Here is a 14,892-nt window from a genome sequence, read left to right on the forward strand (position 1 = left end):
TGGGTTTACTTCTTCCATATGTATGTGCAATCTGTAGGTTCTCTCTGTAATCAAAGCAAGTGGAATAGATACAAATAGATACTGCCCATGCTTCAGTCAGAAAGGACTTCCAGTGAAGTGAATAGAGTTACACCAGAGTAAATTCAGTGCAAGAGAAATAAGAATGAGGCCCAGAATGTGCTTTTCCTGTCTGGAGAACTGTCAACACTTTCCTTTGTTACAGTTGTAGCCATTAAAAATTTAAAATTTACCATCAATTACTACACAGTAATATCAGAAATGTTGCAGTTATTCTAGTTCTAACTTATTCTAGAGACAAACTATGGTGCCTCACGTATGACTATATGGTTACGGTGTACAAGTGGCAGATGCTGCAGCCCCGGAAAATAGTGTAAAAGACTTCATTCGGTCAAAATTTCCATTGAGGCTCAGCAAATCTAATCATTGTCATATTGATTCATATACTGTATGTACATTACTTATAAGCAGTTCAGATGTAAGCACTGACCATTTACAAATTAGATTTCCTTTTACATATATGCAGGTTCACTTGCTGCTATTTATATGTATTGTTTAACACAGACGGGCCAGAATTGGAAACACTTTTCTGAATCCCTTTCATAAATGAGGAATTTTGGAATTCAGAGAAAATTGGACTCTGTTGGACCCACCCAATAAAACAAAAGACAAGGGTCTGCAAAACCAGAAACATCTCTGGTTTTGTTCATCAATAATTTCTACTTGAAATAGATACCAATGCAACTTGAAACCATTTATTCCCCCACTCAATCTTTGGGTTTCAGATAAAGTGAGTCCCAGAACTGAATCATCCTGGGTTTTATAAAACCAAAATATGGGTAATAAAACTTTAGTAAATCCAAAAGGAAGGTAATTCCCAATTTTGCTTGTTACTTCCCATCATTCTCTTAGAATGAAATTTTGATCCCCTACACAAAGCATTAGGGAACAGGTTTTGAACAGAAACCCAATCCACCAACCCAGAGACAGGGAGTGGGGCATCTTCTGAAATTTAGTAATTACTATATTCCATGGGCTGCTAGTTACAGCTATGGGCTGCTGTTACCCTCTGTCTACAATGGGCTTGTGGCTACTGGATCTTGGACCCACTAGCTATATCCTCTGTCACTCCATAGACTTGTCCACAAATTCCTGCTCTGTGGTCCCTCTAAGAAGGCCACCCAGGTGTTCAGATCCATGAACCCGAGGGATTTCAGAGTTTCCCTGTGAGGCCTCTCCACTTCCATTACATAATACAACTATTGTGGTTCTGCTGGTTTTTGAACCTGTCACAGTTCAGCTGTATCTCACATATTTTCAGTGTCAAACAACTAACAGCAGCAATTCCTTATCTTGTGATACAATCATCTCTCCATCTCAGACTCACACCCTGTTTCCTTGCTCCTTCATGTTTTTGAACAGTTAGGCTTTTAAGAGGTCTCAGAGTGCCCCTTTCAACTTAGCCCTTGTTTGTCTTTAATAAATACATAATTGTACAGGCTTTATGTTGTTTACTATTCACACTTTTTCATCTTCTTTATATGCTTTATTTAGCAGGAGAGGGTACCATGCAATAAAGTTAGTCTGAGAAATAAAATAAAACAAAAAACAAACAAAAAAAACCCAGAGAGGGGGATGAAAAATGTTATTTCTTGAGTATTTGAAGACAATTCAGAATACTTTTGAGGAAACTCTTAACTACAGAGAATATAAATCAACTGGTTTAAAGTATAAGTAGTAAAAGTCATGCTGTAATCCATGCTCTTCACTTTTGTAATAAGTGTTGATAATTTAGTGTAATTTTTAAGTACCATGTAATGACAGGATATGTATGTAATAAATGTCCCCATTATTACCTTGTCTTTTTAATGGTATGGTTACTTTTAAATCTGTTTAAGGAACACAAATAATATAACATTCACACACAGTATTTTATATAATTTAACGTACATACATACACAACTGTGATACCAATAGTACTAAAGTGAAAGTCAATGGGACCTTGGTCTACTACGTCACTTAGGCACTTTTGAAAATTTTACCCTAGAACATTAACTCTGATTGACATTGTTAAGTTCTTCAGTATGAAAGTCATGGGATCATATGACACTATGTGATTATGAAGTAATAGCTATGTATAACATTAGAGAGTGATCCTGTAAAGACTTACATATGGGCTTAGCTTTATACATATGAGTAGTCACATTGAATTAAACTTAACTGCTCAACGTACACAAAGTTAAGCATCTGCATAAATCTTTACAGGATCAGGAATTTCACTAGGGCCAGACTGTGATAGCTTTACCCGCACTACATAGAATATTACCCTACGAATACTCCCATTAAAGTCAATGGGAGCAATTGTGAGTGAAGGTGCTATTAAACCACAATTAGTGTATCACAATCTAGCCCCTAATCATAAAAAAGATGTGCATGATATTTCTCACTTGTAATTGAAAGGGTTATTACATTCTTTTTTCAAATAATAATTTAAAGAAAAATCTCATAAAACATTTTAAAAAGTGAACTAAAAAGTATTAAGAGAGTAAGGTGGGTGGGTGGTGTTTCAAAACAAGATAACACTACCATGTGAAATACAAACATTTTATGAAGCATGGCATTTTATAAGAAGCTCAAGGTTACATTCATAGAAGCTACAGCTCAATTTGAGAATAGACTCACAAAAATAATTCTTTGATGGTATGTGATAAAGAAAAAGACTTTGCAAGTTTCTTTGTAAAATCCAAACACAAACAAAACAAGAAAAGCCTTTGAACTTCTATTCTTTTGATGACAATATTAGCTACATTTTATCAGGCTTAGTGTTTTTAAATGCTATTAACTCATAGACTAAGCCATACTTTCTTAACAGTGTAAGTGGTGGTGGGGGTCGAGGGAGATAACTCAGCTGAAGTTTCTTTATTTGAATCAGTCCTACTTGAAAGACACTGAGTGCTCTTAGCGCCTGAGACACATCATTATCTAGGAAGTGGTATGGATACTTGCTACTGCCATGTTTCAAGGCAGAGATAAGGAAAGCAAAAACCCATTCTGTTGGTGCTTGGAATTTGAACATGGATCCAGACTTATATTCCAATGACAATTCCTATCTATATAAGAGGATAGATCAAAAATCCAGATCAACATTCTTCAAAACTTTGGAGCATTTGAAATCCAGATTTGTAACTGAATACCTGATAGCACACCAGGGGCTCGGCATCCTTTTAGGTGACTACAACAGAACTCCATATAGCTGGAAGTTCTGTATTATAGGAGGTAGTCCAAACTTTAAAAAATCCAATTGTGATAGTGTGAAAACCCTTATTTGAGTATCTTATGAAAAATGTTCTCTCTTTTCTATTAGGAGTACTGCCAGAGTATCACTCTGATTCTAAAGATGTGCCTAAACCAAAACTTTGATGTGCTCAGAATATAAACCTGGATTCCAAATGTCCCGTACTTGTCTAACTGGCTGCCCCAAACCTTTCACACCCTCACTTTGGCAGGCAGTGTCTCCAGCAGCACAGAGGAAATGTATGCAGCAGTAGTTTCTGCTGAGCGTTTTAGCACAGTACAACATTCCTCCTATACAGTACTGCATTTTCATCTATACCAAAGTGTAGGTAAGTATTTTGTTTCCAAATGTTGATTGAAAATGAAAGATGCTCTATAAAGGCCTGACTCTGCAGGATGCTGAAAGCCTTAGGTGCTGAAGGCTTTCAAATCCCACAGATGAGATTAGGAGCTGACAGTTCTCAGCACCTCCCAAGAGGCAGAATCAGGTGCTAAAATATTAAATTTTCTTGACACAATAAACACTTGTAATCATGGCAGATTGAATTCATACTTTAAGTCTGAACAAACAAAAATTAGTTTTGTGCTTTTCTGCCAGAAATAAGAAAGAAGCACATTGTAAGTAAATTGCATTGTTTATACCACTTATTCTATCTGTGGTCAAAACAAGAACAGCTGTTCTTTAACTGCTTTCTTTGTGACAAATATATTCTTTCATGTACTAGAGTACCAAAATTTGCCATTTCATTGCAGACTTTTACTTTTAGGTGTTTATAAGTCAGTTATTAATATTCATTCTACTTTAAAACTTGCCATAAATATCTCAGTCCAGAAGCAACTTTGTCTTTTCTAAAACTGGAAAAATATATTGGAGGCTGTTTCTTTTCTCTGTAATCACATTTTCAAACAGTAAATAAGATAGCTTGACCATTAGCTATTAGGGTGAACTCCTGGCCCCAATGAAGACAATAGGAGTTTTGCCACTGATTTTAATAGGGGTAGGATTTCACTCTGTATTCCTAGGTTCAGTAGATGCAATTGATCAGTTTAAAATCCACATAAGAGAAAGCCCCTCTTGATGTTAGGACAAGAAAAAAAAGATTGCATTTATTAAAATATTGACATATGTTAGGGAGAATGTTTTCTGATACTTTAGGGCCTGAGTATACAACCATTATGTGGACATACATCCCTTGGAAGCAAATGAACATTTTTATGTATATGCAGGCTCCAGCCCTTACTCTTGAATTGGTTTTACTTCAGTTAAATATATGCTAGAATGGAGAGAAGGTAAATGGCCTGAATTATGCCATGGAACCTCATGAAGGGGAAAACCATATATGTATCACACCAACCTCCCCCCCCCCCCAAAAAAAAGAGAGTACTTGTGGCACCTTAGAGACTACCAAATTTATTAGAGCATAAGCTTTCGTGAGCTACAGCTCACTTCATCAGCATAGCACACGGAATTAAAGAGAGTTAAAAACATAAAGCTACTTGTGAAAAAACATTAGAAAGTTGCAGGCTTGTTCCTAATCAGTTTTTGAAAGCTGATGGGGGCAGGCTCTCATCTTTCTTGTTGTCCCAGATCTTAGATATTTTAAAATTGTTTTTATACTGTAGTCAACTTGCTAACGTTTTTGCCCCACCATCCACTACTGTACATTAACAGAATTGTAAAACTATGCATCATATATTTACACTGCTAATAGAGAGTCTCCTTTAACAAGTGGTATCGGCCTGTGTTTTTTGAGCAGCAGCATTAGAATCTCTGACTGCAATTGCTGGGAAGTTCCAAGTAACCATAGCATACAGCATAGCTGCAACCACACAGTGCTAGGAGGCTACAGAATTGTTATGATATACAGTATGCTGCAGTTATTAATAGTGTCATTGATGATACTTTACTCTTATTAACCTATATTATCAAAGAATCATAGAACTAGAAGGGACCTTGAGAGGTCATCTAGTCCAGTCCCCTGCACTCAAGGCAGGACTAAGCATTATCTATACCATCCCTGACAGGTGTTTGTCCAACCTGCTCTTAAAAATCCCCAATGATGGAGATTCCACAACCTCCCTAGGCAATTTAATCCAGTGCTTAAACACCCTGACAGTTAGGAAGTTTTTCCTAATGTCCAACCTAAACCGCCCTTGCTGCAATTTAAGCCCATTGCTTCTTGTCCTCTCCTCAGAGGTTAAGAAGAACAATTTTTCTCCCTCCTCCTACAGAATTTTCTGTAGTATCTGGCTGGTGAATCTTGCCCATATGCTCAGGGTTTAGCTGATCGCCATATTTGGGGTCGGGAAGGAATTTTCCTCCAGGGCAGATTGGAAGAGGCCCTGGAGGTTTTTCACCTTCCTCTGTAGCATGGGGCACTGGTCACTTGCTGGAGGATTCTCTGCTCCTTGAAGTCTTTAAACCACGATTTGAGGACTTCAATAGCTCAGACATAGGTGAGAGGTTTTTCGCAGGAGTGGTGGGTGAAAATTGGTGGCCTACTTTGTGCAGGAGGTCAGACTAGATGATCATAATGGTCCCTTCTGACCTAAATATCTATGAATCTATGAAAAACAACCTTTTATGTACTTGAAAACTGTTATCATGTCCCCTCTCAGTCTTCTCATCTCCAGACTAAACAAACCCAATTTTTTCAATCTTCCCTCAGAGGTCATGTTTTCTAGACCTTTCATCATTTTTGTTGCTCTTCTCTGGACTTTCTCCAATTTGTCCACATCTTTCCTGAAATGTGGTGCCCAGAACTGGACACAATAAGCCAGTTCAGGTCTAATCAGCACAGAGTAGAGTGGAAGAATTACTTCTCGTGTCTTGCTTACAATACTCCTGCTAATACAGCCCAGAATGATGTCTGCTTTTTTTGCAACAGCGTTACACTGTTGACTCATAGTCAGCTTATAATCCATTATGACCCCCAGATCCCTTTCAGCAGTATTTCTTCCTAGGCAGTTATTTCCCATTTTGTATGTGTGCAACTGATTGCTCCTTCCTTAGTGGAGTACTTTGCATCTGTCCTTATTGAATTTCATCCTATTTACTGCAGACCATTTCTCCAGTTTGTCCATATCATTGTGAATTTTAATCCTATCCTCCAAAGCACCTGCAACCCCTCCCAGCCTGGTATTGTCCTCAAACTTTATAAGTGTACTCTCTATGCCATTATCTAAATCAGAGGTTCTCAAACTGTGGTCTGGTCCGTGAGCTGCATTCAGGTGGTCCATGGATAGTTCCCTCTAAGGTGCACACCTGGGCGGCCGCACACAAGAGAATAAAGGGCCACCCACCTAATTAGTGGAGACACGCAGGCATGGCTCCACTAATTAGGTGCTTTGACCCAAGGGAAGATGCACATGTAAGGTGAGGTGGTGGCCTTGGGGGAAATAGGGGGTAGGTGGGAGGGGGCAGTGGGGTGAGAAGAGGGGGTGGGGGGAATTTAGGATGTGCAGGGTTGCGGTGGCCAGAGAAAGAGGTGACTTTCCCCAACTCCAAGGCTGCAGCTGGAGGGGAGAGACAGCCCTCCTTCCCAGCCCCAGCTCGGGGGCTGCCATGGCGGGGGAGAGAGGGAGAGACCACCTTGCTTCCCAGCTCCAGCTCGGGGGCTGCCACGGCCGGGGAGAGAAGGATAGACCCCCCTCCTTCCCAGCCCCAGCTTGGGGCTGCCGCGGCCAGGGAGAGAGGGCACATCCATCGCATTAGAAAGGTAAAACTACTGATATTAAAATATGAGTTTTGTGCTTTTATCTGTAGAACAAAAAAACGTTAATTTTTATTAAGGGTTTTTTTATATAGCACTTTTATCCAAAGCGTTTTACAATAGTTAGCTAACAGTACAAACAACATTTGGAAAGATCATTAAGTGGTCCACCGAGATCCTGAGCAATTTTCAAGTGGTCCGCAAAAAAAAAAGTTTGAGAACCACTGATCTAAATCATTGATGAAGATATTGAACAGAACTGGACCCAGAACCAATCCCTGCGGGACCCCACTCATTGTGCCCTTCCAGCATGACTGTGAACCACTGATAACTACTCTCTGGGAACGATTTTACAACCAGTTATGCACCCACCTTATAGTAGCTCCATCTAGGCTGTATTTCCCTAGTTTGTTTATGAGAAGGTCATGCGAGACAATATCAAAAGCCTTACTAAAGTCAAGATATATCACATCTGCTGCTTCCCCCCAATCCACAAGGCTTGTTACCCTGTCAAAGAAAGCTATCGGGTTGGTTTGACACAATTTGTTCTTGACAAATCCATGCTGACTGTTATTTATCACTTTATTATCTTCTAGGTGTTTGCAAATTGATTGCTTAATTATCTGCTCCATTATCTTTCCGGGTACAGAAGTTAAGCTGACTGGTCTGTAATTCCCTAGGTTGTCCTTATTTCCCTTTTTATAGATGGGCAATATAATTGCCCTCTTCCAGTCTTCTGGAATGTCTCCCGTCATCCAGGGCTTTTCAAAGATAATTGCTAATAGCTCAGATATCTCCTCAGTCAGCTCCTTCAGTATTCTAGGATGCATTTAGCCTAGAAGTTGCAAAGAGGCAACTCTTTTAAATATAAAATACAATAGACATTTAATTTTTATAGTTAGAGAAGAAAATTATTTAAATACTTGCAGGTACAGAAGAGACATCTTGACTCCTGCATTGCAAACTGAAGGTATAAAGTTCTATACAGTAACTCTAAAATGATAACTGACACTGCATTTCTTCACAGCAGCTCTAAATTTGCAGAAGTTGGGTTGTTTCAAGAGATCAAAAATCATGAGTAAGACTCCAAAATATCATGAGATTGGCACCAAAATCATGAGATTTTTAAAAAGTTTATATTGTGGTCTTTTGATTTTTGAACACATTTTGTACTTCCTCGTGTGTGAGACAATTAGTGCTGCCCATTCACCCAGTTTTATTGGTAAGGTGATTTTGACTTCTGCTGCGGGTACTCTCACTCCGACATCTGCCTGTTCCCTGCCCAGAAATTTATTCTGTCCCCTATCAGTGCAGCCCGTCTCCCCTTGCACCCATTCAGCTTAGCCCCTGGACCATTAGTTCAACCTCCCCTACCTCAGTTCTGTCGCACCCAGGCCACAGCATCATCAGTTCACCCCCTCAGCCTCACCTCTGCTCCTCCTGGGGCGCTTCCCTTTCCTCTCTCAGGACTGAGGGGGGCTGCAGCAGGGTCCCTTGAGTCCTTCCAGGCTGGGGGGAGGGTGGCAACTCCAGGGTCTCTTCACCCCCCTCCACTGTGCCTTCCAAGGCCAGGTATTGCAGACAGGAAATGGGGAGATCAGAGGGACTGTCCCCATTGCTCACAAGTGGGGAGAGGAAAGAGAGAGCAGCAAAGCTACACTGAGCTGTTGAACTTTTTGCTCCCGCTTCCCGTCTTGTGAGAATGGTGTTAGCCGGTCGCTGAGAAAAAGGGAGTGCTCTTCCTACAGCAGCGCTGATTGCTCTGCCCCAAGCAGTGGGCAAGTGGAGTAGATAGCTTCTCAGAGGGGGCTTTCCCACTGGCAGGGCTCAAATTTGCTAGAGAGCGAGAGCTTCACTTCTCTCCCTGCCGGCCTCTAGCACAGCCAAAATCATATCACTAGCAACAAAATAATGGGAGTTGGCAACACTGGAGGAAAGCAATTTTGGTCCCTGCTTCAGGAGCTCTCACAAGAGAAACCAGCTAAGAGCTGGGCTCCAGTGTGCTCGACGCTGTTCAAACACATAGTAAGAATTGGCCCCTGACCTGAAGAATTTGCAATCCAATGCAAAGCATGGTGGTAAGTTTGTGACATGGGAGCTGTAACTTGTCAAACTCATCTCATCTCATATGGGGCTACTAAACTTGTTAGATAGCAATAACTTTTAATCCCTGCTGAACTGGGCAGGATTCCAGTTCTCTTCATTATTATTTTAAGTCTCCTAAGTGGTGTTTTTCTTAAACCCCCACCTTCTGAAATCATGTCAATACATCAGGATCTCAAGCTTTCATTTTAAAGTAGGAAGTTTCTAGCCCTCCTGGTTGAGGAGAAAAACATGGAAATGCCAAGTTCCCCCTAAAGGCTTAAAAACCACAAAAAAATAACAACAGGTTTATTATTGTTCTAATTGCTCGTCACGTTTAAGGCAATCTCATAATTTCTTGGGGCCTAGCTCCTGATTTTTTCAACGGTTGTGGCCAGCAGTGCTCTGTCGCTTACTAGTACTGTCTGATAGTGCAGCCCTTTGCACTAAGGTCTGCTGTTGCCTATGCACCACTGAGGCAGGCGCATGGGTTAAACTCGCTCATGAGTTTGCCAATCTGTTTAATCCCCCCACCAGCAACGGCAAGGCCGGTACAGAGGCCTCCCCCTTCCTGCCAGCCCTAACCCCAGCAGCAGGAGAGGAAGTAGAAAAAACTACATTACCCAAGCTGCCTCCGCCGCCCTGTGGCTTCCCGCGGCCTCTCACATGACCGCCGGGCGGCTGCAGCATGGCGGAAGCAGAGGAGAAGGTAAAGGCTGTGCCAGCGCAGCGCGCCCTGACAGCTGCACAGTGGGAGCTCCAGTGTTTGCTCCAGGCGGAGGAGTTAAACTAGGGGAGCGGAGAAACCACCGTGTTTTCTAGCCCATGAAGGGGAAGAGAGAGGCTTCTGGGGGGCTGCAGCAGGGGGCGGGGATTAGGGGGAGGGCTGTGGGGGGGCAGCGGGAGGGGGTTGGGATTGGGGGAGGGTTGTAGAGGGCAGAGGCGGGATGGGGGGAGGGTTGTGGGGGGCGGGAGAGGGTTGGGGGATGGGGGGAGGGTTGTGGGGGGCGGGAGAGGGTTGGGGGAGGGCTGTGGGGAGCAGAGGCAGTGGGAGGGGTGGGGATAGAGGGGCAGAGGCAGCAGGAGGGGTGGAGTTTGGGGGAGGGTTGTTGGGGGGCAGAGGCGGCGTGAGATGGGGAGGGTTGTTGGGGGGCAGAGGCGGCGTGAGATGGGGGAGGCTTGTGGGGGGCAGAGGTAGCAGGAGGGGGTGGGGATTGGGGGAGGAGTAGGAGCTGCAGGAGTAGAATTGGGAATGGATGTTTGTGGAAAGCAGAACTGGAGGCTTTGTGGGCAGAAGGGTGATGTAGAGGGTTCGTGCACAATTTTGCTGCCTATTCTGTATCTACTCTTTTTGAAGATGCCAGCACAATGTGATCCTGAAGGCATTTAAAGCTGAGGCTGAAACCCTGTTAATCTCTGTCAGAGGTTCAGAATCAATACTGTAGTCTCATTCATTTTCACATACGCATAAAAATAGCTTAAAGTCCTGAATTAATGAGCATGAAATCACCAGCCCCACTAGTTTGACTTCTATAAAGCTATTGGATATTAAATATCACTCATTTATTAGTTATATCAAATTCTTATTGAGTTTGGTGGCTATGATTTTGTCAAAGTTAAGTTCTTAGTAATATTTTATGAGGAGAGAATATTACCGTTTCTTAAATTATTTTAAAGAGATTATTATTGGTGAATTCTGGGTTGGACCTATTCTTAAATGTTATATACCAACAATTTGTTTTAAATTACTTTTATAATTGGTCTTATTACCCTATATGAGAAAATCCTCTTCTTGGGAATTGTATTGTACAGGGAAAACTGTCTTTAGAGTTTGTCCAAAATTTAATCTCTTTCATGGTCATTCCATGGTATAGACTAGAGCTGTGCTTCCTTTAAATGTTTTATCTTTTTTTTTAAAGCAACTTTTATATTCTGAGGGCAAAGAAGGAGGTGTGTTAAATCTTCGAATGACAAAACAAATCTTTGATAGTCATTAAGGTCTTGATCTGGTGTAGTGCACTGTATTGGCAGATCCAAGAATTTAGGAAGATCCAATAAAGGATTGGACATTTATATGTATAACAGGAATATCCAGAGTTATATTAATAATAACTTTTTGGGGGGGAGGGGAAAGAGATACTAAATTTCATGCCTTAGAATTTAAGGCAGTTTCTAACTATTGAATATCCGGGTGAAACCTAATGGGGCGGAGAGGGGTGGTGGCAGATTATCCCATGCCTGCCTATTGCAGGGTTCTTGCACTTTAGAATTATCTGGTAGTGGCAGACTGGGATTCTGGACTAGATGGATTTCAGGTCTCATCCGTAATGGCAATTCAAATGTTTCGATCCCTCTGCATGCCTGGAGCCCCTTTGAAGTGAGTCCAGGGGTCAGCATGTGCTGAGCTCCTGGCAAGATTGAGGCTGAAGAACCTTATTCTGCAGTTCTATGAGTGAAGCAGTTTTAGAATTTAGTACGTGACTCAACAAAAAGTGGTAATCATTACAGTATTAGCCTTTCAAATAGTGTAATAGGCAGTATTCTATGTGTAGGGTCCAGTCCTGTCAACATTTAAGTGTATAGTCGGTGGGATTACTCCTGTGTAAAGTTATACATTTAAATGTGGGCAGGAGTGGGGCCTAGTTTTAATGTAATATTTTACAATAAACCCTGGCAGGTAGGCTTTAAGGCAGGATCTTTGGAATCTGGGGGCAGATGTAATAATGTCAGGGTAACGTGTGAACGCACAGCTGATTGTTACATGCAGACTGCTTCACTTCAGAGGAAGATCAAGAATGCAGAGGTGGAAGAAAGAAATAAGTCCATCTGAATTGGTTGGGAGAGAGATTCTCTTCTGGAAAATGGGGAACAAGTATGGGGGAGAATGGGATATTCTCTGGAAGGCAGCTGAAATTTTGGTTGTTCTAGACCACCTTTTAATATACTTGTTACATATAGTACTTTTCAGCTCAAAAGGACTCTGTCTATGGAACATTCTTTGGGGTTGGTTCCTGTATGTGAGACAAGAATAAAGTAGGTTTAAGAAAAAGTTTCCCAGCCCAAGTATAGCAGTTTCATATGCTATAAATATAATTTGTTTAAAGCCTTCAGAAATTTGGCTTTTCCATATCTTCTCCACTGCCACACACACGCTTTCTATCAGTATGTAGGGCATAATAAAGCTTAGGAGAACTATTTTTCCCAGGATTTACTTCCTAACTATGGAGAAATTTAAATTCTCTGAAGGAGGCAGGTCCTACTGTTGGTATTTATCAGATATGCACCTCTTCTACAATGTTGTGGATTTTGTTGGTGGAGGCAGTTTCTTTTGTGTTCTTTCCATTGTCTTTGTCACTAAAATCTATAATTAGTGCACCTCATTGACCACAGTCAAATATAAAAGTATCTTTAAAAATCCTTACTTTTTAAATTAATGAAAACCTTTTGATTATTAAAACACTCTGATTTAATTGTTTGCATTTCTCTCCTTTTGGACTATCATATGAGACTGGTCGTTTCACTTTTGCTTATGATCAATTTCGCATGTAGAAGATGCTGTGACTTATGTTTGGGTTTCCCTACAGTGGAGAGGAACTATAAATAGTGTGTGTATGCAGGTGAACTTTCATTGGAATTTAGGTTTTGTGATTTTTTTTTCCGTACCTATCTAAGTTACAGGCCTAAAGTCAGTTGATGGCATCTGTTTTTAGTGTAAAGGGAAAACCCTCCCACAACAATGTGGATGGAAGACTGCATTTGTGAGATGCATTGTCAAGCTTGGCAAATAAGAGATTAACTATACAGGTTAGGAATACTTTTAAATTTCCCCAGTTTCCTCATCTGTGTATCGTTTCTCCATTCTTAGGCTTCTTGAAAACCAGCATCTGCCAATTGGCTGAAATATACAACACCACTCCTGATTTCCCACCCCAGATTGTGACAGGCCTGCCATTGATAGTTATTAGTTCACTGTTTGGGATTCTGGTCACCTACTAGTCACTCAGCAGGGATTTTCTGTTCACAGTTAGGAGACTATTTTAAAAATAAAAAATAGAATTCAGGATAATCCTCTTGGTTCATACATTTAAAAAAACCCATCCCAACAAAACCCCATTGTAGTCATGACTGTGGTTACTATTCCAATTTTACTTGTGGGAATGGGAGAAGTCAGGCAGAAAGCTTTTCAGAGTAGCTCCCTTGCATCGTGAGTTAGCAGGGTACCTGTCAATTCTAAACACCCAAAAACACTGCCAGCGTCCTATCAGGTGATGCAGAGTCTGTTCATTAGCTTCCCAAATCAAGATTTCCTTTTTAATTTTGAACTATGACTTGAACAGAGAATAAACAGTTGCACCCATTTAAGGACAATATTTTAGAGATGGGCCTGTCTGTAGTGAATAAAGCTTGGAAAGGCAGATGACTGTAAGCATGGTAATGCCTTGTATGGAGTCACTAACAGTAAATGGAAATGTGACTTTTTTCCCCTCTCTAAACGGTTTTGCTTGGTTACTAAAAGTGATCTTCAATCATGCAGAGAAGGCATTGTTATGTGCTTAGAGGTTACAATAAGCACATTTTTATAGCACAAAAATAAATAAATGTGACCAACAAACTAAAGATGAAACACTGGTAATCATCAGTATTAGATTTTCTTTCCGCTTCATCTCTCTTCTCATTGTCTGTAACTTTGTCTCTCGTGAATGCTGTACCTAAATATCTTATTGTCAAAATATTACTTCATAAGATTTGAAATACTTCTTCTCTTTTGTTCGTTCTTTGTTTATATCATGGGCTGTTGTTAAAATGCTTACGTTCACTGTCAGCATATTAGTTGTAACCTTTTATTGCTATTGATAACTATAAATACGTTAAGTAAATCTTCATTTTGCTGACCTTTTTGAGGAGACATGGCATCAGCAGATTTCACCAGTGGACAGGTGAGAGATTAGCAAGAGTAGGCTCTTCTTTTTTTTTTTTTTTTTTTTGTAGGATGGTAAGATTCATTGTCTTGAAAGGCAGATGTTTTAAAGGCACAGTTTCTTTGAAGGTTTGAGCAAGCACTCTGTCTGAATTGTGCATAAGTGGAAGAGTTGTTATTATTTAATATGCATCATCATTAGAATTCTCTGGGAAACTGTTTTAAAGAGTTAACCAGTTCAAAATAAGCCAATGAATTAATGGGCGAATAGTGGCTAAATACAGAAGTTGGCCTGTGGATCACTTGAGCATGCAGTTCTGTCCCGTGGGCCGAGATGCTGGAGATTGCTTTGCAAGATTGATTGCCCACTGCTGGTGAGGGAAAACCTTTCACAGGTACCTGACTATTGCTTAGAGTCTTAGATGATGCACGTTTCTGGAATGATGTGGTATTAGTTACTGTCTGTTTTAGGGTAGCCAACAGTAGCGTCACAGCCAACCAGTGCCACTGACTGTCAGTGTGGTACCAGATTACAAGTCCTAAACACAGAATGGGTATGGATAAACAAGAAAATCAGAAAAGATAATCATTTATCTGTAACACATTCAGAATTCTTGAAACTCTATTGACCTTTTGCCTCTAATAAAAAGACTTGTAGAATTAAAAAAGTAAAGATAATTATCATTTGCTCTGCACACATGTTAAATTTTTTTCTTCATGCTTTTTTTATCGCTTTCAGGAAATCAGATCTAACGAAGAATCTACGGATGATTCTGAGGTAAGACTGTGTACAGGGGCCTCATGGTTGTAGTGTTTAAACTGCATTGTTATCAATATGCAGGGTTTTTTGGGGTCTTGTTTTTTTTG

The 14,892-nt window shown here is 40.7% G+C and overlaps 1 protein-coding gene across 5 annotated transcripts in view; it reads left to right on the forward strand.

The window, feature by feature from the left end:
- The first annotated feature begins 9,589 nt into the window (after positions 1 to 9,589).
- Positions 9,590 to 14,892, forward strand: part of VPS41 (VPS41 subunit of HOPS complex) — a 166,885-nt gene continuing 161,582 nt past the window's right edge. The window contains exons 1-3 of one of the 5 annotated variants that reach the window (XM_037890023.2): positions 11,356 to 12,911; positions 14,010 to 14,044; positions 14,765 to 14,803. In XM_037890023.2, the coding sequence (XP_037745951.1) occupies positions 14,015 to 14,044; positions 14,765 to 14,803 (69 nt within the window). In that variant the 5' untranslated portion in view covers positions 11,356 to 12,911; positions 14,010 to 14,014. Of the gene's footprint in view, positions 9,817 to 11,355; positions 12,912 to 14,009; positions 14,045 to 14,764; positions 14,804 to 14,892 lie in introns of those variants that run through there. The other 4 variants (XM_043540565.1, XM_037890022.2, XM_027821210.3 and 1 more) reach the window with 4 other exon arrangements.

This window comes from Chelonia mydas, chromosome 2, assembly GCF_015237465.2.
Source record: "Chelonia mydas isolate rCheMyd1 chromosome 2, rCheMyd1.pri.v2, whole genome shotgun sequence".
NCBI classification, from domain to species: domain Eukaryota; kingdom Metazoa; phylum Chordata; order Testudines; family Cheloniidae; genus Chelonia; species Chelonia mydas.